Source organism: Citrus sinensis, chromosome 7 (assembly GCF_022201045.2).
Source record: "Citrus sinensis cultivar Valencia sweet orange chromosome 7, DVS_A1.0, whole genome shotgun sequence".
NCBI lineage: Eukaryota > Viridiplantae > Streptophyta > Magnoliopsida > Sapindales > Rutaceae > Citrus > Citrus sinensis.
The window spans coordinates 20150018-20174828 of NC_068562.1; the positions used below are offsets into that span (position 1 = coordinate 20150018).

Sequence of the window (24811 nt, forward strand, 5' to 3'; positions counted from 1 at the left end):
AATGAACATTAAGTTTTGGACTTAGATGAAAATTGTCATGTAATTTGCCTTTAAAAGGCAAGTGACAACCCTAGTTTCATGATCGCCAAAAGAAAAAAAAAGGACAAGTGGAGAAGAAAAAGACGAGAGAGAGTAGACAGTGGCTGGTTATTACAATTTAGGGTAAGATTTTTAATTTTTAATTGGGCGATCAGAAGGCAAAATTAACTCTGTTTTCTCTCAAATTTTGAGGATAAGTTCCTGTCATTGCCCTCTACAATCCTACTATCCCTGATTTTTATTTTATCCTCTCGTCAACTATTATTTTAGATACCCACTTGTTAGAGAGATAATTATTAGGTTGTTACTATAAGCCAAAAATATAAAGATTCTTGATGTTGGTAGCCTCTAGTATTATCTAGAGAAGAATTTATGCTATAACCCCATTAAAATAGTGGAAGATTTTATCGGACTAAGGTCCCGTGATTTTTCCCGCTTTGGGTTTTCCATGTAAAAATATGTGTCTCTTGTGGTTGGTTTTTACTTTGGATTGTGTTGGTTTATTTTTTTGCCTATTTATTTGTTGTACACATCCTATTTTAATAACATAAAGAATGAAAGAATTTTGTTTTTGCTTAATTTGCAACTGCTTATAGTAGTCCTTTTCCCAACAAAAGAAGACAAAGAAAGGAGAATATGTCCATAATAAGAACCAGATGTCTACAACCATCATCTCCCACGACATATGTGACCTCATCCTCGCTGCCGCAGGTGTCGATTCCACCACCAAAAAACAGTTGTACAAGCACCAGAAAATAGTCATATTCTTAACAAGCGCCAGCTATCGAGGCATGCAAAAGAAGCCAAGATCTCAAAGACCCAGTAAATCAAAGCCACACAACTCTCCCGCAAGGGAACTTGTAAGAAAAAGAAAGGGGAAAAAACAGAGGAAAAGAACAAGAACGAAAAAAACAGAAGAAAAGAAAGGAAAAGAAAAAGAATGAGAAAGAAAATATAGGAAAAACAAAAGAAAAAGCAAAGGCAAAGAAAGAGAAAGAAAAAAAAAAACAAAAGAACTAGAAGCTTATGAGAATAAAACAAAAAAAAAGCCTTTAAAAGAGAAAGATAGAAAAAGGGTATTTGTAAATGCTATTGTATCAGATAAATGATTACTTAGATTATTTAGCAAAATCTATTTTCTTGGTTATTATGTTATAATTATTATAGTATTTATTATTTTATAATTATCTTGCGTTGTGTACAAACTTTTATTTTATCATTTTAAGATAATTTTTGAATTAATCTTTTATGTTTACAAAAATATGTTGTCTGTACATTTTATTTTGATTACAAGTAAAGTAAATACATTTATGGGATTACTATTGATTCTAATTATGTTTCTTACAGTCTGTATAAATAACTTATTTTAATTTATAATCAACAAAACTGGAGCTCCCCAGGGGGACACACTAAGTCTAATAAACTCTTTCTCCACCAGCCCTTACAATTGAACTTTTAGTTCCTTCAACTCTGCTAGAGCCATCCTATACGGTGCCATAGATATATGAGATGTTCCAGGGACTAAGTCAATAGAAAACGCAACTTCCCTATTAGGTGGCATCCCATGAAGTTCATTTGGAAATACATCGGGCAATTTTTTTACTACTGCAATATCCTCCAATCTCAATTCTCGAGCTTTTGTATCTATCACATGAGCTAAATAAGCTGAGCATCCTTTTCTTAGCAACCGCCTTGCACTAATGGCAGATATAATTGCCCTCTAAATATATTAATATGAGATTCTTTATCTTAAGGGAGAGTTAGTTATTCTCAATTGAATCTTACACATGAGCATTTATTTGTTATGATTTGTGCTTTGGTTACTTGTTTGTATGTTTTTGTAATCTATGTGTAGGTTTTTGCTCCTGATTTATCTCGCTACTGCACACGCCATTTGAAGACTAGAAAATTTGTTAGTTTGTGTTTTGCCTGTCAGGATGCCAAAGGGGGAGATTATTAGGGTTTTTATTATTGGCATTATTAAGTCAATAATATTGTAATTTATTTATTCCTTTTATTAGAGATTTGTCTAGTCTTGGAAATTAATTAGATTAGATTATGTGGAATATTAGACTGTATTTTTTAAGGTATAAAGAAGTAAATTGGCATGTAAGGAGGATTATATATCAAAGAGTTCCTAATAAAGATGACTACTACATTGTGATGCATATCAAGTCTTTCACTGGACATTGTTTATGTTTAATTTTTCTCTTTGGGATGAATGGCTTGTTTGTTGTATTGAGGGTGTAAGGTACAATTTTCTCACTTAAATATAATAGAATTTATTTTAACCAAATAAGCCCCCTTAAGTATTAAAATAATAATAATAATATAAAATATTTAATTCTAAGTAAAGATGACATAAGAAATGACATAACTAATGATGACATAAGTAATGACATAAGTGATGATGTAAGAGAAGTTTGTAGAGAGAGTTAATAATTCTAGAATTTAGTAAGGTATTTATAAAAGATAATCTCAACCATTGATCAAGAGTCATGGTGGCAAAATTCTAGCCATCCGTTAGCCTTAAAAAATTCTATAAATACACCATACCCCCCCCCCTTTTTATTCCTACTCATTTTGATTTCAAAATTAGTAAGTGCTGCATAAATTTTGAAACTGGTCAAAATTTATGCAAAGTGAAAATCATTTTCTCATATGAAAATAAAAAAAACTCAAAATAAGGGATTAGATTTTGGAAGGTCTTTTTGATTTCTTAATGTAAGGTTGATTCAATTTCTTAACGTGCACTTGATGTACACGTGTGTTGGATTAATATGCGCAAGTTAATGATTAGCCATTGATAAAAGGATGTTGTGACTGACAAAAGAATGTTGATTATGTAGGTTAATTTGGATATTCTGTAGCGAATTGCACTAGATATGCCTTAATCATACCAAGTTTCCAAATATGTACCTTAAATTAGTTGACTATTTAATTTTACATAAATATACATAAAAACACTAAAATATACTAAAAAAATTATTCATTAGAATTTTGAATTATTAAACTTTGTACTCGACTTTATAGCTGATTTTCTCAACTTGATAATCGACTTTCTCTATTTTGTACTTAATTTACTCTACATCATACTCTACTAACTCGAGTACTCGATTTTCTCATCTTCATACTCTACTTCTTTTTGAACAATTTTTTTTGTCATAAAAAATAAAAAGAAAATAAAAAATCTTAAATAACTACATTTGATGTAGAAATTTGTATTTTTGAGTTCTTTGATGAGTTTAGGCTTACTAGACCTTGTATAAAAAGTTTGAATGAAATGGTGAGAGACATGTAACACATGGATTGATGTTGATGGAGAAGTGTTTTCTATGCAGATACTTTTAATCAGAATAATGATAAGCTTCTCAAACTTTTGTCAAATAATGTAGAATGTGATTTGCCGTTAATTAAGTGATTGATAATTCTTTACAAATTCAAGTGAATTAATTGTATTATTTCACTTTCTAATTGATGAATACCACATCGTTAAAAATGGACTTTTGGGATAAAAATTTTGAAATATAAAGTGCTACTCTTTTGAACAAGGAGACATATTAATAAATGTAAATTGGACTATATTATTTAGTGGTGGACGAAGAGATTAACAATTTAGAATTCTTTTCAAAATATGATCAACTGACACTGGTTTTTATGCACAAATAATTGTTTTAAGTATATGGGCTAAATTACATTGTTATTAAAGAATCTAATGAATTATGTATGAGTTGCAAATGTTTTCTTTTTTTATTTTCATGAGTTTCTTGAAAAACAAATTTTGCTTTGATATTTAAAGAGAGAATATAAGAAAAGAGCTAAAGGATAGGGGAAAAGATAATTCTTTCTAATTTTTATTTACAAGACTTAATTTGAAAAAGATAATTAAATAGAAGATTTCCTTAGAAAAGAATGCAATAATGGTAGTGTCGTTAAGGTGCACCAAATTTAAAACCTTACCACTAATATAAATAATTAGTACAGAGCGAGTAAGGATCGATCCCACAGAGACTATGCTAGTTATATTTATTATTAACTCCAAAGCAAGATTTAAAATAAAATAATAGTAATAATAATAATAATAGTAATAGTAATAATAATATAAATTAATCTAACTAAAGAAAATGCCAATTAAAAATAAAAGGGGGATTTATGAATTTTTAACTAAATAGTAAGAAATAAAGAAATTAAAATTACGAACAAGAATTTAAAAAACTCTAATTAAATGAGAAAGAAATAATAATGATGAAAACTTTGGTTAAAGGATCATTCGCCACCACCAAACATGCACATAATATATTAATTTTATCATCAATTTATATTGAAACTATCAACCGTAGACAACAATAAGCTCTGTTAGTCTCAATCTTTCCTTAATGTGTCGTTAGGCAAAATAAGCTCTTCACCTAATCTCTAACCATTAAATAATTTAAAACAAGCTCTTTAAATTTAAGATAATGGAAGCATTAAACAAAGAAAGATATTAGGTTGATCTAGGCAATAAACACACAAGCTCGGATTATTTAACCTAGGTTATGTTCTTCAATTGAAATCACTGATTCCAACCTGCTACTAATGATTAAAATATCAAGACAATTACGGATCAAGAATTTTAATCTAGCAATAAAATTTATTCAAGTCCTATCTAATTGGCCACTCAAACAAAACAAGAATAAACCATGAACATTAATTATAGAAGAACATAAACAATCTCAATTAAATAAATTGAATGATAGAATTTAAATTTAATTGCATAGCATGTTTAGGGTTTTGAATTCACCCTCAACCAAATAAAAATTTAGCCTAACATAATTAAATTGGGAATAGAAAAATTGATAAAACCAGTCATGGAGATTAATTCAAGCGGCTGCCTTTTTCTTCAATTGAATTCCGGCTGCTGATTTTTTTCTTCTCGCGGCTGCAATGTCAAATTCTCTTCCTCGAATTGCGTCTGCACTCCTTTTTGCTGCCTTGCTCTCCTCTCCTCTTGGCTGCCCGAATTCTTCCTATTTATAATGCTTTGGCTTTGTTTAAATCCTTGCCTGGAGAGAATTAAATTCCAAGCTCAAAACCGCCACCTCATGCTTCAATTAATAAGCCAATAATGATTTCCTAAAGCCAAAAGGCTTTATTCTCTTTCCTTTCACGTGGCCACTTTTGGTTTGCAATCTTTGTTTTCCAATTTTGCTTTCAAGTGATGGCTTGGCTTGTTCTTGGCTTGTTAATTGGCTTCCATTTTCTAATTTTAGCTCCATGTGCAACATTAATTTTTGCTTTGGCCCATACAAGCTTTAATTAAATTTATTTTCTAATTCTTTCCAATTCTTGGTCTCTTGTGTACTTTTGTCTCTCAATCTTCAATCAAATTTCTTTCCTGAATGCTCCGATTTGATTTCTCTTTAATTCCAGAATATACCTAAAATAACAAAATAAATAAAACTAAGATAAAAATTAACACAATAAAATATAATTTACTAAATTAAAAATTAACTAAAATAACTAAAATATTTAAGACCAAAACAAGAAAAAGATAGAGAAATTAATAGCAAAATATATGGAAAATATACACTTATCAAATAACATAGCCCACCACCGTTGAGTGAAGATTGTAAAAGGTGTAGTCCATGTTCCTCATTAAGAAAATGGAAGCCAGAGACTTCCAGATTTATTAGAAACAGAAGGCAAGATCTCTCAACTGACCATTTTGAGTACCAGGTCTATTATATCACCAATTCGGATACATGGATCTTCTCTCCCGACATAGTCACTTAAAAGTGCCAATGTCTGAGGAAAGAGATTAAGATAGACAATTCATAACTCACTTCTGCATTACATAAGCTTAAACCAAAAGAAGAGAAAAGGAGTTCACTATGTCCTTATATTAGAATTCTTCTTTCAAAAGTTTTAATCATTTTGGCATTGAACATAAGATTTTGCAGCTCCTATATTTAGATGTCGAAAGTCTCATGCCATGACTTTTCATTATTATAATCAATTTTCATTTTTAGATTTTGATTATTTTTTCTAACTATTGCCAATATTTAAAATAATGGTGGTATGACAAGTTGGCTACATCTAGTAGAAACTTCCCGTTCTATTTAATTATGGTTCCTTTCTACGTATAGAGAATTATTTACTCCCTAAAATGATTTTTTCTTCTAGTGTATATTCTATAGTTTTAGTAATACTTCCACAATCAAAGTAAGTTGATTACTCAAATCCATCTTTCATTCCTCTAGTAAATATATTTATCTTAAAATATCTAGAGATTGTATTTTCTTCAACTTTATTAAAATAATTTATCAATTTCTATAAGTTCTTTGTTGGCAAACATTTTGCTATTACTCGAATTTGTCAATGTATATTCTATAGCATATATAATGCTATATGGGTATGATCTGCCATGCATTATATCAAAATATTTAAAATCATAACTTAAAGTTGAAGTCTCTTTTGTATTTTTGTCTTTCAGACTTATTGAATATTTGGGATATATCTTTAATATTAATTTTTTATATCCCTTTTATTATTCTAAGGAATTCATGTTTTTTATCCTTTATTCTGTTATCTAGTACAATTATATTAACTGAACTATCTATGCCTTCTCTAAAATGAACTTTTTATTATAATCTAGATTCTTACAATGTGAACATATCTAATTTTAGATCTATTACTAGATTTCATTTTACTGATTTTTTTCTCCTGTCCAATTTTAATAATAAAAGTATATTTATATTTCTTTGGTGTGTCTAATATCAATTGGTTCTTCTTTTTTATACTGGCATTAAAGTACGTATATTTCTTCTCTTAGTCATGTTAACAATTTCTTGTGCTAACTTATTAACTGTTGTCATAAAGGTTTCCAATCCCTATTTATTAATTTTAAGGTATTTTGTTTTTAGCAAAGATTAATTCTTATTAAAAGAACATTATCTTTCTAATTCTTCATATTGATAAAGATTTCTAATATATATATATTTTTACTCATTTTGATTACGAACAACTTAAATTTTCAATCGAAAGGTAGGTTATGCTATCATTTTTTCTAATATCTTCACTACCAATGATTAATTATAATTCATTGACACCTTCAAATATTTTAATGTTTGCTTTCTTTTCTTAGGACATTCATTTTTAAACAACATTTACACTTTTTGGGTGAGTTATCTTTATCTTTTCCTTTGAATTTATTCTTGTTGAAAAACTATTTCTTATATTTGTTTTTCTTGTAATATCTTTTGTTAGTTCTAAAGAATTTTTTTTCCTGTTAAATTTTCTTCTGTGGTTATGAATTTTTCCATGTATATTTGTAGCAAATTTATCACCAAGTTACTCAAACAATTTTTTCAATTTTATTTAATTGAATTTCTTACTTATTTAGTTTTCCATCTATTAAATTTTTGCTCATAGTATTCGTGATTTCTTGTTTAAAACACCATGATCCTCAATATTGAAATCTTTTATTAATTGTTTAACTTGATCAAGTTATTTACTCATTTGATCTCTTAATCTTTTAATTAGGTTTATATTTTCATCATTAAAATTATCAATTTCTAATATTTCACTTGTACTTTATATAGTAGAACCTGTATAAATTAATACTCGATAATTTAATAATCTCTATTATATAATAAATTTTTACCGATGGACTAAGTTTATAATTTTGATCAAATAATAAGGTAATATTTTTAAAAAAAGATATATAACTGTGTGGTCCCATTCAAATAATAAATTAATATGAAATAAAAGAAGACTTAATGTTTGTTTATATAAAGATTGTTTTAAATCCAATTCATTGAACAAATTTAATTAAGTTAATTAACATGAATACTATTTAATTAAGTACATAGAATTTTTTTTGGTTAAATGATTAGTTAGATATATTGAATATAAATGAATTAAATTATTTTTAATCTAATTCATTGAATATACTTAATTAAGTTTCTATAATGCTATGATTAAATTTACGGCATCAATGCCGTGATTAAACCTAAATTATGTAAACGAAACATAAAACTTGTAAACCAATATTAACTGTAAAATAAAAAATAAATTTTAATAAGACTTGTAAATGGAAGCTAAAATGAGTAAATTAATATAAAATTGATAAATTGATGTATTATTAGTAAATAAAACAAAAACTTGCAAATATAACATAAAACTTGTAAATCGATATTAAGTGTAAAATAAACATAATTTTTAGAAATAAACATAAAATTTGTAAATGGAAGATAAAACAAGTAAATTAATATAAAACTAATAAATTGATGTACTATATATTAGTAAACAAAACAAAATAAGTATACAAATGCCCTGGAATAAATATAGAATTTATGATTAAACCAATTCAGTAAAACTTATTCCACCTTTTTTTCAGTATGATTTTTTGGTTTAATTAATAAGTAATTTTTTCTTTGTTTAATTAAAGAAAATATTTTTTTTTGTAAATGAATAAAATATTTTTCACTAAAATTCTATAGAAACAATGTTAATTTCATAAATAATTAATAATCTTGTATGAATTTACTAGTTTTATTTTACATTTACTTGTTTTATGTATAATTTACAGTATTTATATTTATCACGGTATTGATGTCGTAATTTTTATTATAGAATTTTTCTTAAGTTAATGTAACATGAATATTATTTAATTAAGTAGACGGGTACAATGCATTTATTATTTTGGTTAATTGAATGTATAGTTTAATTCATATTCAATATTGGAAAAATGCATTGAATGTTTAATTATTAAACGTATATTAATTGAATTGTAATAGCTCTGTAAATTAATAAGTTATTAATTTATTGATTAATTACTGTCTTTTTCAATTAATAGATTTTACATGGTCCGAACCATATTAATTTATAGAGGTTCTACTTGCATTTATCGACTAATTTGAATTTCCTAATTTATTTAATAAATATAGTGAAATATAATTTAATTGATTATTTTTCCACATAGAGCAAAGGGTTGAAATCTTTCAAAAGCAAATTCTCTTTGCCTGTAGTTAGAAGGTGACGTCTTATTGGTTTCTATATTTTGTTAAATTACTACTAGTTCGGATAATTTATTCATTGTACCATTTTCCAGACATCTCTTTAGATTCTATAAGGTACTTTAACATGTAATACTTATTATATCTTTAGGAATATTATCCTTTTCTAATCTCTTTTGTATAAGATAGAGTATACATTAATTGATCTTTATATCCTATTAATCTATTATACGAAGAGTTGTATTTATTTACTTCTAATTCTTTTATTATTCCAATTATATTCATCCCTTTACTTAATAGATAAAAATCTATTATAATCGATTACAAGTTCATCAATATTCGTCAATGGATTGATATTCCTGGCAGGTCCTAGAGTGCCTGTCAAGGGCGCTAGCGCATACCCGGGGGCGATCATCACCACCTGCACCTCACATCTCGACGTAGTGGAACATTTAAATATCTATTTTTTATTATTATGAGTTCTCCAACTCTAAATTTATGATTTTATGATAGATACAGTTGCACTAATTGTTTAATATCTAAATCTAATTGTTCTAATAAACAATATTGTATATGCCTTATTATATTATTTGTTATATTATCATAATCTAATATTAAATCATATATTGCATCTCCATTCAATTAATAAATGTTCTATCGATTTTTATTTTTGATTTTGAAATAATCTAGTACGTGACTTGTTATATTGATAGTACAAATTGATATAATCCCCATTCGAATATAAATTTATATAAGTAATTTTTTAAAAAATTTTGAACAAACAACTTGGCTTTAATGCCATTTCATGAGGGTATAAATGAACAATTTTTTAATATTGAAGAATTTTTTGCAATTTAGTTTTGACAAAATGCATGACTTTGTAGGGGTGGCAAAAATACCCGTTCGGTCTGGACCCAAGCATTGTGGGCCAAGTATGAAGCCGGGTCGGTCTTGAGTATCACTTGATAAACTAAGAGCTCGGCCCAGAACCCAAATTTTATTAAAAAAATATTATAAAATATATATTATTTTAAATATTTATATTTATGTGACTCATTTATTACATATATATAAAGTTTTAAACACTTAAAGTTTATATTTTCATATCAAATTTTATTAAAATAAATTTAAAACTTATAAAATTACCAAAAAATACAAAATATATACACATATAATATTAAAAAATATAAAATCCGGGTACCCGGATTAAAACCCGGCCCGGGCATCTAAAAATTGCATTTGGGCCGGGTTCAGGCATTACGTTACTCGGACCCGATCTGGGGTTTTGCCAGCCCTATGGCTTTGTGCTAAATGTTCTTCTCATTATTGTGACAATATCATTTTCCTTGTACAAAGCTCCCTCTATATTAAATTCTTAGAGTTCTAATAAACGCAACCATATAAATAGAGCTGGCAAAATAGGTTATCGAATCATGTACATGCCGTGTCAGCTTTGTATTGTGTCAAATTCAGGTCAACTCAAACACGACCCATTTAACAATCAAGTCAAAATATTGAAGAGTTACCTAATAACCTGCTTAGTGTGTGTGTGTGTGTGTATAGAGAGAGAGAGAGAGACACACACAAACATATATAATTTATGGATATCATAAAATATCCATGTCTAAGAATATTTTACGCACATTTTCTTTATTGAAGTTCTAAATTTATACAAAATTTTATAAATCAAACACTTGTGTATATATTCATCCTTTCAAGAAAATAAAAACAAAAGAGAGAATTATTTATAATATTTAAATTTAGAATAGAAAATATAATCGTGTCATTGGTTCTGTAAATGGTTCAACAATATTAATCTTAACTTGACATGAAAAAAAATCATCCAAATACAGCTCATTAAATAATCATGTCAAATTTGATAATTTATACTCACTAATTCGTATTATTCTTTTGTGAGGTAATCATGTCGAATTGACAAGTCAATTCGCAACTCGTCGAATAGCCTCCTCAAATGAAAGACAACTGATTAACTCTGTATTTACAATACCTTTCAAAAAAGATGATTCTAAGGTCACACTTAACAAAGTACGTACAACGCTAGCATAGGAAAACGCAGCTGCTTCTCCAACAAAACATTTTTGCTCGCATCAGTATTATTTATTTATTAATTTCTGTGATTCTGTTAAGCCAACCTTCTCAAAAAACCTAAGGCAGTTGCCAACTGTCAAGTAGCCACGTGGCTCATTCAACTGCCTATTACGGTATAGCTGCCATTCATACTCTTAAATCTCTTGTACCGGCAGTAGTCTCAATGCTGAGATATTAAGGAGAGATAGGTACATCCGTACAAGACCACAGGTTTTCATTAGCCAAGTAGTATTGAATGAAATACATACTAAACTGAAATAACAATTATGAAACTTTTCTTTCAGTATATAGTGACACAGTATACACTTAACAAATCAGCTTCTGGTATATTATCCTATTTCATGCCTGATTCGTTCATAACTCATAATCCAAAACTGCTATATAAAATGGCATCTCGTTATGTCTCTGGGACCTACTATATGATTGGCGTTGAAATCTCCAAACACCCAATCTACTGCTATCAACGTACATGGTGACTCTTACCAGCAACATCTTCATCACTGGAACAGATTACAGAATTTTATCAAAAGTGAATGAATAATGATTGACAAGTTTCAAGCATGTAGGTCCTTGTTTGAATTCCACGCTGGAGCTTTGGCAATGCCATCGCCGGTTCCTTTTTCTGCATTGATTAAAGGATCAGTTTCACCTTCCTTCACCTGAATCCATTTCAGAAGAAGACAAGATTCAGTATTTTCATTACTTTTTATTTGGATTATGGAAAAAAAATGCATAGAATAAGCAAAAGAGAACTTATACAACTACCTGGGGCAGTTGAGATGATGTTTCACTAGCCTTCTGCTGGCTCTCAAGACTGCAACAATACGAATAAAGTACCATCCCAATTACGGCAATCAGGATACCCAAAATGTTGCGCCAGCTGAATGGATCATGAAGAAGAACATAGCCAAATGCTAGAACCAAGCATGTTTTCAGATGTCCTAGGACCTGATATGTGACTGGAGATGTCTTTCCAATTACCAAAAACGTGCTGAAGTTTACAGAAACAGATATCAAGCACGATAGTACAATGAAGAACTGCAATCATGATGATACACAAAATAGTTATTATGAAAAGAATAAAGATCAGTTGCAAAGGACGAAAGAAAAATAAGGTGGAAAGTCATTTTACCAGCACGTAAGGGGTGTATTTGAATGCAAAAACATTTTTGTTTGTCAAAAGCCCATCTAGAAATGGGCCAATGATGAACAAAGTTAAAGCCTGATAGGGGCACGACTGATACAGCAGTTGGGTTGAAGAAACTTTGAACTTCTTCTGGATGGTATTGGTCATCTGAGAGTAACTGGTTAAGGCTTATATTTGCAAAGGAATTCTGGCCATGAGAGAACATCTGGTCCCACTGGATCAAAGTTAATAACTTATTTGGAAATAACAAGTAGAAGGCACAAAACAGGAAAATTTATAGCAAAGCTAACTTTAGCTGAGGATACAATCTGAGCAACACAAGTTGTAAGAACTGCAAGCAGCGACAAGACAGAACCCAAAACATTGAGCTGAAGATCAGTTACAGTTGCAATTCCCACACCCACAAGAAGGATGACTAATGAAAGTTGGATATTCCTACTGCAATTATTAAAATAAGTATTAGTACAAAGCTGTAAGTGGATCAATTATACATGAAAAGAGAAGATAGAAAACAAAAAGAGAAGATCACTTAACCAAAGATGGCCACAAGTAAATACAAAAAGCATAGATAAACTTCAGTGTATAAGAAATTTAATACAAACAATGCAACAGCTTAGGCAAGAAAAGAGAAGGAAAAATAATGCTACGATATAAGATTGATATGAAAGAAAGCGCAAACGGTCAAAAGGTGAAAAGTGTGAAAAGTAATAATGACCGAGGTTTAAAAGACAAACACAATCCAGAATATCTAAAGACAATTGAAAAAGAGGAAAAGAGAGAAGTTCCAAGAAATCACACAAGCATATTCCACAACAATGAAATGACTAAAACAACCATAAGATCTCAACCTAATGATATTTCGAGATAGCAAAATCAAGGAAACTATCTTCCAAACATACTAGATTCGATGACCAATATAAATGCTTGCTTCTCTTGAAAACGTCTTTACTCTCTAAAAGCTTGTTTGGTATGACTCTCCACCAAGTGAACACAACTTTCCTTTTTCTATTGAAAACTCTTTTAAATTATTTTTAGGTGACTGGTTGCAACTAAAGAACAACTTTCAGAGATTGGGGGGTGAAAAAAAATTTCCATGTCTAGTGGGAGATGCTCAAACTTTAAATGCTAAAATTCCGAAAAACCCCTTACACTATTTCACAAATTCCATCATAAATTTTCACAACATAGCCTACTTTACTCAGCCAAACTTATATTTAAAGTCACTACAGTTTCTTTTCACTACAAAAAGCCATAATTAAAATCAAACAGGCAACAATTTTTTTCTTAAGACTCAACTTGTAAAAGCTCAACTGATCAAAGCCTTACTTGTAAAAGTTCTAACAGAGAACCAAACCAAGCAAATGCTTAATCCAAGATTCAACGGTCTACTCTAAGCAAATGCCTTTTGAGCATTGGGTATTATTTTCTGGCCAATAAAGAAATTGTCCCTAACACCAAATCTGAAACAATTAAGGGAGCACGGTACCAAACTTTCTTGTAGAATGACACAAGAAGAACAAAGGAATAACTACATTTTATCATACTAATGAAGCAGTGAGATCAAAACTGACCTGAATTTCTTCCTGAAGAAAAGAGTCTCCAAAAGAATGGTGCAGGGGATGATTGCAAGTTTCGTCATCTAAAATGAAATATAAACAAGGAAAAGGAATCAGAAAACCAAATCTCTTTATAAAGATTTTAAAATACTAGACTACAGTGTTAGTTCCAAAGTTTCGAGCAGAACGTAAATGGCAATATCTAATAGCAATATCTAAAGATGAAGCAAGATCCTAGTATGTATCTAAAGAAACATATGTAGTTAAATGCAACACCTGCTTTTTGATAATTTAAAGCACATCAGAGTACATAGCATATATTTATTTTCAAAAAGGGGAAAATAAAACACATACAAGCATATTTATTGAACAGAGAAGATAAAACATAACATCTAAAATAAAATATCTTTTATTATGATTTTGTATATTTTGCTACACAGTGGAGTACTGAAGTTCTCCTGGAAAAGTTATTAAGTTAAATAACCGCTAGATGATAATCTGGTTCACTCTAGCCAACAAAAGATTCTAGATCACAGGTAAAAACTTGAAGAATGGAATTTTACCTGGTAGAAACCAACAGAATTGAAACCCAAGCTAAGATTCAACAGCCCAATAGATATCCCATTCAATACCCCAAATCCCATTACAGCTCTTGGATCAAAAGGCTTGTGCTCAAATAATTTCATCCATAATGCCACATGAAGCGAACAAAAAGTAACAAGAAGATGCCAGCTTGTCAAAGTTGTGGCTGCATTTCAGAAGGAATTCGAATAAATGATCAAGCAATATTTAATGCGGCAAAGTAAAACAAGAATGATCATAATGATTGTTTTGTCCTTTTTTTATTTAAAGGAACAATATGCTTAGAATTAACTAATGAAGAGATTTACAAGAGGGAAACAAGCTGTCCATGTAAATACAAAAGCAAGCCACCAACATGATCTTCAAAATTGCCACAAGTATGATGAATTTACGTCAACTATGTTTCCAAAGCAATGAGTTGGCATGTCACAATATATAGGGCTGTCATGAACTGAATAAAAAACAAAAAGGAGCTATATAATCCGAATCATTTTAACACTTTATACAAATATATCAGAGCATCATCCCTCTGAAATATATTGTAACCACAAAGTACTAGACACCATTATCCTCTTGCAAGCCAATAAATTATAAGATTCTTGGAAAGGAAAAGCCAACAAAAAACATCGCTAAAAAATTGTACCAACCCACCACCACATTGGAATCCATAAAGCTTAGCCATTATTATTCCTCTACGATCATACAATCAATCTTCACTGACATTCAGTAACCTAGACTCTTAAAAAGCTAGTACTTAGTAATTTCCCATCAATCACATAATTTAAGGCGTCAGGTTAGAATTAGATCTAACAGCAATAGAATTAAAGAACCAATTTTTTTTTTTAAAAAAAAAAAACTACCAAAAGTGAAACCAAGTGAGCTAATAAGCGCCTTGTTGCAAATCACAATAGACACTGATGAAATCACCGACAAACTCAATGCCCCAACTGTTCCTAACTGGAACTTCTGCCCTTCACTCATCTTCTTCTTCGCCTCTCTTCCACTTTGATCCCGATCTACACAGAACCAAAATATATAAATATACATACATAATTTTATAAGCATACATATACAAATACTGTACGTATACGCGTATACGCGTACACGCATACTTACATTATTTTAAATCATAATTTGTCAAAAAATTTCAGCAAATCAACCAGCAGCCGAACAAGCTGAACTGTAAAAATGACGATGGCACAATCAAATTCAACAAAATAGATAAGCGGAATTGAATTGCGATTTACGAGAGTTTCAGATTGAAAAACCCTAGATCTGCTAAATTAGTTTAAAAGAAATATCAATTAGCCTCAAGAGTACGATTCTGAGAGAATCTGAAATGTAAACAAAACTACCTTTTTAATTATTAAAATAAAAAGAAAAAAAATTATAGGGATTATGCTGCTTGTTTGTTTTACTTCTTATAAGAAGAAAGCCTCCACTGTTTCGTTTGATACTGAGAGAAACAGAGAAGAACGAAAGCATATAAAAATGAAAACGACGCAATGGAAAAAAATTTAATTTGCCTTTATATGGCATAATAACATCTGGCTGCCTATCATTTAGGCTTTCTAAATTAAATGCAGAATTTATTAATATGACCAATTCGATCCCATCTTCAGGACTACCCTTCCAATGTAATATTGGCAGTAAGATGTGTACTGGAACCTTTTACATACAATTTCATGGTGGTATAATTTAAAAATTTTGGTGCATGATAGACCAGGTCATCAGATCTATTTTTTAAATATTTAAAAGAAAATTTTAATTTTATATAGAGAGACAACTTATATCTTTGATTCGAAAAATGAGAAGATAATGTGTCCACAATCATTAGAAATAGTTGTTATCCTTGAAAGGTTGATTGTAAACAAGCTAATTAAGTAAGGAATCTATATGATGGAAATAGAGAATGTACGTCTTTAAATGAGAAACTAAGAGAATACACGGGCATAACGTTTTCGACTAATATTTGTATTTAATATAAAATAATGTAAATGTAATGATGTTACTCAAATTGTGGGGTTTTTCAATGTTTTCAATTAAAGATACAGGCAAAATTACCTAATTAACGTAGCACTTAAGTGATGTGTTTTACCGGAAATTGTTGCTCGTGTGTCACGCTAACATTTTAGAAGCCAGATGCGGTAGGTGTTTGATTGGTGCTAACTAATGTCTTTCAACATTTGCTTTATTTTAGTTTAATTCATTAAAACTTATTTTGATTTGTAGTATTACAAATCTTTGGATCCGTGCATTTGACTCAATTTATTTGAAAAGAGTTTTTAAGTCAATGTTTAGCAATGACAAAGAACAATTATTTTAGAGTGGGGTTCTTTTTACATATCTATCCTGAGATTTCACGTATTTACAATTATAAGAATGTACCAAGGTACGTTTAGAGATCTTCCCTATTATTAGTATTTCCGTTTGTTGACCGTTTGTGGACCGTGAAAATGATGAAAAGTAATAAGACCTATATTACCAATATGAAAAGTAAAATGATGAAAACTTGTCCTTTCATCAATTAAAGAATCTAATAAGACCTTTATTTTCTTCTTATATATCACTATAAACTAAAATTTTCACAAAATACAATAAATAGTAAAAAAATATTGGGTCCAATGAGATTGTATTAAGTTGAAACCACATTTCCAGCAGGTGCAGTCCTTGAACCATATCTATCATCACGATGTATTGGCGTAGATCATTTCGTGCTTTTCTACACACACACACACACAAAAATTAATTTGTATTACAGACAAAAAAATTTGATAATGATAAGATTAAAATACGAGAAAACATACGAACTGACATTCGAAGATCTTCTCTTCATTTCAAGTTTGTTGATATTCAAAGACCTCACAGGCTCTTTACAAGCCCTCTTATTGTGGCCCATTGATCACATATAGAGCATGTTATTCTATCAATTTAGGATTCAAAATAATAATTGCATGCATATACCTGAACAGTTTCGTATAGCTTACTTTATGATCTTAGCTTAAATGCTCTAAACCTTTGTTCTTTGCCTTGTACAACCTCTGATTTCAAAATGTTATCCCATATTTTCTAAAGAGCTTTGATCTAAGTACATCAATTGGTAGCTCAGTGTTAGCTCTAAATGGATGAAGGGAGGTAATAGTTATCCAGGTTGAGATAGCCTCATAATTCTCATTGTTTCTTACACAAGTGTGTTCTAAACAATGTTTCTTGATTTGAAAGTGCCTCTTATTCCAGTTAGGACTTACTTGTATCCTCCAAGTACAACCCTCAACAGCACACTTAAATGTGACTCTCGACTTTTCTTTCTTCACTCTTTCAAGTTTGAAGCCATTCTTGATTGTAATTACTTTGACAATATTCCTGAATTCATCCTTATTCTTAAATAGCTAACCAGGCTAAAGTGTAATCCCTTACCATCAGTTGCAAACTTAAAATCATTTGAGTTTGCCTTATATTTACAACAAGCTTTTTAAGCATCCTCTCCATTACTGTAACTTGATTCAGTACTGCTATCATCTCCAGACTAATAGACATATAATGCATCATCAAGCTCATCAATTTTAAATTGATTAAAGTCTTCTTCATTGCTAATAGAGTGCATATCCTTTTCATTTTTTCAGGTTCAGGTTCTTCAACAGGTGACAGAATTGTTGCCATGCTTTCATATGAATCTTGTACAACATCAGTTGCTGCTGAGGACTCAACAATATGGCTTTTATCATTCAAATTAGGAGAGCAAACTCCTTCTGCTCAGTAAAGTCAAACAGCAGTAAAGTCAAACCAATCAACCTCTGGTTCAGGTGCTAATGGAACTTCAAATTGTGCATCTAGACTTTCACCTTTATATTTTTTTTTTCTCCAGGCAAAGTTCTATTGCCTCTATCTTTTGTCAACTCATCTAATTTAGTATGGCCCAACTATATTTCTTCTCCCTTAGCTTGTTGAATGTATCTTAGAAATCAGATTCTGTCTTCAAAGTGGCATAACTTGTCTCCTAAGGTAACATAACTTCAAAGCTGACTGTAGTGGCGTGCTTAATAGGCTAATGAAAGCACAAATCCTTGATATTAGTCCACAACTTCTTCAAGTTGGATTGCTCTGGTATCACTGATGCAACAGTGAGTAGGTCACCTCCTGCAACAATGAGTAGGTCACCTCCTACAACAGCCTTTATATCTATGTATATATAGTTGGAAAAAAAATTACATAGACATCTATTTAGAATTAAGACAGTCAACAATGTACTTAAAAAAAACGAATTACATTTACTCATATCATAAATGCATTTATGGTATTATACAACTGATATCTTATATGAGACTAAAATTGAGCAACCTCGAAACTTGTGCATTAACTGAACTGTCACCTTTAATAGCCTAACCTGTGCATTAACTATACTTTCAATATAAGCGGAAATGTTCAATAAGAAATAAATATACATCAAATAAATGGGAAATTTACACTAATAACCATAAACATTTTGGTTTTTTTCATCTTAATCCCCCAAACAAATTTCTATCAACATTAGCCATAAAAGACCCTTTGAGACCAAAATACCCCTCTCCCTCATCTCCAACTTTCACGCATCTCTCCCAAACCAAACAAACACCCATCATCGGCGGCAACATCATCCCTCGTCAGCGGCGGCTTCATCCCTCATCGGCAACCGATCTACCATTTACAGCCTTCAACAAAGCCTAGGTTAGTCATTTAACTTATTTTCATGAATTTAAAATGAAATTTTAGATTAATAATGGTTGTAGTTTGAGAATAATGGTGGTGGTGTTTGTGGTGGTGGTGGTGTTTGTGGGAGTATATTGAATTGAGAATTTGGGAGGGGGGGGGGCTGCCGCACTAATTTGGTGCGACAGCGCGTGGCTCTGTCACACCAAAAATTACAGTAGCCTTTTTTTTTTTACGAGTCAATTTTTTTTTTCTGTAAATGTAATGTAATAATTTTATAAATATTACAGATACATGGCGAAATCAGAATCATCGGATATCGAAGTAGGCAAGATGTATTTTCGTTATGCCGATCACTTTTCTGGTCGAATTTCGAGCATGTGTAAGTTATCTTTGGTCGTAAAAGCCATCGAGGAAAAATTAACAAAGCGGCAGTTGAGTATGTTCAAAAAGGATATATTTGGCCATTTCTTAGAGTGTCGAAGTTTTCCATTTAGTGGGGTAATTTTACACAATCTTTTACTGAGGCAAGTGGCCCATGAAGAAGATAGCCGTGAGGATCAGTTATGGTTTCAAATTGGTGAGCATTTGATTCGCTTGTCAATTGTCGAATGGTGCTTGGTTACTGGACTTTCATTTGGTGTTGATACCAAACAAAAAAATGATGAAATGGAGCAGAGGCTACGGAATACGTATTTTGGTGGAGTGCATCGTAAGATCAGTGTGAACGAATTCGATGCAGTATTTAAGAAGTTGAAATTCGAGGAAATGGACAATATGGAAGCATTAAAGATTGCGCTGTTTTATTTTACGGACAGAGTACTAAATGCAAGAAAAAATCACTGTCAAATCAATTTCGATTGGCTTGACCAAGTTGATGATATAGAGTACTTTCGAAAGCGTCCATGGGGTCTATTGTCGTGGGAAATTATTTACGAGAGTCTTGACAATGCACTGTTCCAGAAAGATGAGAAATTGAAGAGGACTCGGTTGAAAAATCCAGATCATAACATTGAAAAATACAATCTTTACGGCTTTACGTCCGGGGTTCAGGTGCGTTTTTTTTATTTATTAATAAGTTTTATAGTATTAAATATTTGATAGTTGTTTTATTTGATTTTCCACTTTGGTTGTTGTAGGCTTGGATTTACGAAGCAATCGGAGGTTTGCCATCAACATGGGTTGTTAAAACAAAAAAGAAGATTCCCCGAATTTTGCAATGGAAGCCCATGGTGTATTTAATAATCAACTTTGCGGAGGTTTATTCGTTCTTCAACGACGAATCTCGTCTTGTAAGTAATATGTATTAGTTATTTTTTTAACTTTACCGAATTTAAGTTATGCATACTTAATTAAAATTTTCAATTGAATTTATGGCAGGAGGACATTTTACAAACTCTTGAGCCAAATTCAACGGAGAGTAGCAGAAAATATTGGCTCTCTGTGAAGGATTACATGCCAAGCATTCCAGACTGGGTTCATAAGGTCGGTATACTCTAAGTACTATCAATTTTTTAATCGAAATTTTTGACTTTTCATTTACTAATTTTAAATGATACTTTATACAGCACCAACCCTCAATCAACGCGATGCCGTCGGTTACAAGGCAATCAGACGAGCATGACGATCATGGCGACATACCAAACCCAATACCAGAGCAGCGTCATGACACTTTTGAGGATGAGGTGGCTGTTGATGACCACCAGGAGCAAACAGACAACTCTGATGATACACGTGAGGTATTTATTATAAATAATATACGATATTTTTCCTTTATAATTCATTATTTTTTTACTGTTATTCTAAAGTTTTATTTTTTTCTTTTGTAATAGTCGAGGAAAAAGCAATTTAATGATTACATACGACGGCGGCTGGATAAGATTGATCGTAACGTGTATGAAATGAAGTCAGAATTAAAAGATTTTAAAGAAACCATTGTTGGCTTTATCGACACATTTTCTAAATGTCCAAATAAGAATTCTCCCACTGCACGCTCGTATGCGGTGAGCAAATTTAAATTTAATAATTATGTTCGTTTAACTTTTAATTTGATAGTTGTTTAATATGTTCTTCTTGGCGAGTGGACAGGCCCCGGATGACTATAGAGTGTATACTGACGTGGGCAATCAAAATTTGTCTACACCCACGTCATTGTATAGTTTCTACGGGGATGTTAGTGGGGAGAGCGTGCAGGTGTTCACTGAGGTGCCTCCGGGCGTTAGTAAGTTCGACCGCGCGTACATACCGTCGTATGTTTATAACAGTCCTTACATGATTCCTCCAGTCAGGCGAGAACAGAACGTCCGGCCTTTACCTCGATCCCAAATCATGGAGCATGCGATTGACATGAGTACGAGTGTGGATGTAAATCCACTAAGAGGATTGGAGGACTCTAGTCTGTTTGCTGAGTTTGATTGATGGTTCGCTGGTGATATCACAGTCCGCCGGAGAGTCCAGCACCCGCAGTCATTCTTTCAAATAATTTTGGGTACAGCTTCGATGGGATGGCTAGGCGATGAGGTATTTATATTTTCGAAGTTGTCTCTTAAGTGTTGTGGATTTGTGTATAAAATTTTTCTTTTAAATCGTAATGTTTCTGTTTCTCTACAGCATATTCACGAGTATCTCCGCTTGATTAGCGAGAAACAACGGCAGTATCCGAATGCCTTACTTCAACGTGTGACACATACTGACACATTTTTTTGGGTAACGTGCCGGCAAAACTTATAAAAACTATTTAATTTTTTTTAATTATTACCTTTAAGTTTTGTTAATTTATGCATTTCTTGGTTATCTATGTACTAGGTGTTCTTGAATCAGTTATGGAACAACGGGGATTGTGCGGTTGATTCATTAGTATTCGACGACCGCTTGAATAGTTATCTTTGTGGGCGACAGCACACAATGTCCAAATCAATGACGGATGTCGATATGGTATGTATTTTATTGCATTTCGCATACTCCATAATGAAAATATTCGAGTTGTCGCTTTTTCTTGGTTGTATTTCAATTTCATACATAACGAACATGTTTTTCAATTTTTAAATATAGTTACTCATCCCTGTTAACTTGGACGGCGCGCATTGGGTACTAGCACGAGTTGACTTTCGGAAAAACAAAATCCTTGATGGAAGATCCGAGTGCTACAAAATAGTACAAGAAATTACCATCTCCATTCTGCTCGAGGTGAGCGGCTGTACCCTCATTCGCTGTAGTTAGTACATGAGAGTATTTAGGGAGCAAGTTGTATGACTCTGCAGAGTTGCCTCAAACTATTTCAAGACCAACTTCTCTCGCTCGATATGCCTGCTGGTATGTTAACTGAACACCGTATTCCTGTTGCATATATACTCTTATGTCATTCGGAGTATAAATTCTCTTGTCTTGAATATATTTTTCTGCGATAATATGACCGACAACCCGGCTCCTTACTTGATGACGTCCATCAACCAATACCTCATTATGATAAGTGTGTACATTGTCAATTCTCTTCACCACCCAAGGAACATTTTACTCGTTCGAACATCTAGTTGCTCGAATACGCCATTTACATGATTTTGAACAACAGTGAGCCTCGAAACGTGTCGTAGTAGACCGTGCAATCTTGAAATCAAACTTATCTCTAAAGGCAACCTTACGTAGTTGTAATATAAACTCATTCTTCTCAGCAAATAGCTTACCCACACTGATATAATCTGAATCACAACTGCTAACAAAGCTTGGAGCAAGACTTGTAAGGGGGTCAATTCGCCTTCTCGATCGAACCATAAAAGGACTAGGTTTATTGCCTCTGTTATTCACAGGAGTATTGTCTTCACACTCATCGTCGTGCTGAAACAACGGAACATTTTAAAGGACCGGCTCTTCCATCATCACCATCATTATTGAAATGAGTGCCCCTCGTATTATTAGAAGGTTCTGCACAAACATTATCCCCCTTTGTCTCATGATGAAAATCGTCATTGTCCCGAAAATCATTGTTGTGATACGGAGAATACCGTTGCTCCAACGACGTCGTTATTGGAAATACCGTTGCTCCAACATCCTCTAACGTAACGCCGTTATCATCAATGTTGTCATAATTGTCGTGGATTGGAGAGTAATATAGCTACAGTGATATTGTCCTTGGCAACACCTCTTCATCATTATCGGGGCCAGACATATTTGCTCTAAACGAAGTTTCTGTATCGACATGTGGCTCAATACCTTCACTCGCAACTCGAGGTGATGTGATCACGAATATAGGAATGCATCCAAAATTGGCTACTTTAGATGCCATATGCAACACAACCCTCACCATTTCATCATCAAATATATCCATGGGCAGTGCACATATACGATATAATGTGTTACTAGACCTCAAAGTTGTCTTCATTGTGATACTATATTCATTAGGGTTTACTTGTAACACCTCGTATACTCTTGCCAATAACTGATCAAACAGACAATTTTTCCAAACCAAAAAAGCTCAATTTTTACCATTCACATACTCCATACGACCATCCTCTAATGTCTCCCACCAACCATCGTAACACAATTCAAGTACAACTGAATCCATTAAGTTTGAAATTATAAAAAAAAAAATTATTTGGATCCGGATCAAATTAATACAGTTTTAATGAATCTCCAAGGCTTGGTACGACAGGTGCCTGTCGCACCAAGCAAGGTGCAACAGGTGCCTGTCGCACCAAGTAAGGTGCGACAGGCAGCCTGTTGCCAGATTCACCCACGTGACTCAGTTCAGCAAGTTCAGAAAATAACTCATACCACTAAGTGATGCCGATTAGTGTTGGATCCAGATAGATTATGATCGGATTTTACTTTTACCGTTGTCTTTTGCTGTCGCCGTTGGTTGATGATTCAAGAGTGGAAAGCTGCGTTTGGTTTGACGATATGGGAGAAAGATTATTGCTTTTGGTTTGTAAAGAGGGTAATTTGGGAAGAAAGGCTTGTGTTTGGCTAATGTTGATAGAAAAAAGTTGAGAGGGTTAGTTGTGAAAATAACAAAATATTTATGGTTATTTTCATAAATTTCCCCCAAATAAATTATAAACCTTAAATGCTAGTCATATCGACAACTAAATCATCAACTGTGCCTTGACAAAAACTATCTTTTATGACTAACATCTACAGTGGCTACACCTTACAAAATAAATGACAATACCAACATAATTTTCCATCGTACAGTCAAGCATAATGAAATAATGGAAGAAACAACCATCACAAAAACCCAAAAATGACTTATTAGCTTCAACAGCCAGGTAATGAAAAAAAATGCCATTACACATACACAGCTTGTGACTTCAATAACAAAAGCTTATATAATTCATTCCTAATTACATAAATATTACAAATTTATGCATTTATATGCTTTATTAAAATCTAAATAGTGGCTGCAACTTGCAATATGTGACGATACGAGCACTATTTGCTCTCCTATATTATGAAATAAATGAACAAACATCCATCACAGAGACCTAAATATCCATTATCATCTTTACCAGCTAGGCAAGGAAAATAAAAACTATTTCACAAGAATATAGCCTCTGACTTGAAAAAAACTTACCCATTTTTTCCATTACCAATCACATAAAGATTACAATTTTATGCATTTATATGCTTTATTAAGCTATAAATAGTTTTGCATAGTTGATTCATCATAGGATAATAACCATCAGCATGATTTTTCTACTAAT

At 31.7% G+C, this 24811-nt stretch overlaps 2 protein-coding genes across 4 annotated transcripts; one reads left to right on the forward strand and one right to left on the reverse strand.

The window, feature by feature from the left end:
• Positions 1-11318: 11318 nt before the first annotated feature.
• LOC102612839 (UDP-xylose transporter 3) lies at positions 11319-16017 on the reverse strand. Of its 3 annotated transcripts, none has more exons than XM_006491841.3 (9): positions 15785-16017; positions 15546-15609; positions 15290-15445; positions 14411-14595; positions 13863-13930; positions 12597-12729; positions 12277-12438; positions 11910-12182; positions 11319-11803 (listed from the first exon to the last, which is right to left on the reverse strand). In XM_006491841.3, exons 3-9 carry the CDS (start codon positions 15408-15410, stop codon positions 11699-11701), a joined length of 1047 nt encoding a protein of 348 aa, XP_006491904.1. In that variant the 5' UTR covers positions 15411-15445; positions 15546-15609; positions 15785-16017; the 3' UTR covers positions 11319-11698. The 3 variants fall into 3 exon arrangements, with proteins under 3 accessions (XP_006491904.1, XP_006491903.1, XP_015389973.1); XM_006491840.3 differs by having other exon boundaries at positions 11907-12182; XM_015534487.3 differs by having other exon boundaries at positions 11907-12182; positions 15848-15923.
• A 5321-nt stretch (positions 16018-21338) lies between these two features.
• LOC127898867 (uncharacterized) lies at positions 21339-22334 on the forward strand. Its single transcript, XM_052431364.1, has 4 exons — positions 21339-21635; positions 21726-21821; positions 21921-22049; positions 22167-22334. The coding sequence occupies exons 1-4, from the start codon at positions 21615-21617 to the stop codon at positions 22332-22334; spliced, it is 414 nt and encodes a 137-aa protein (XP_052287324.1). The 5' UTR covers positions 21339-21614.
• Positions 22335-24811: the final 2477 nt, after the last annotated feature.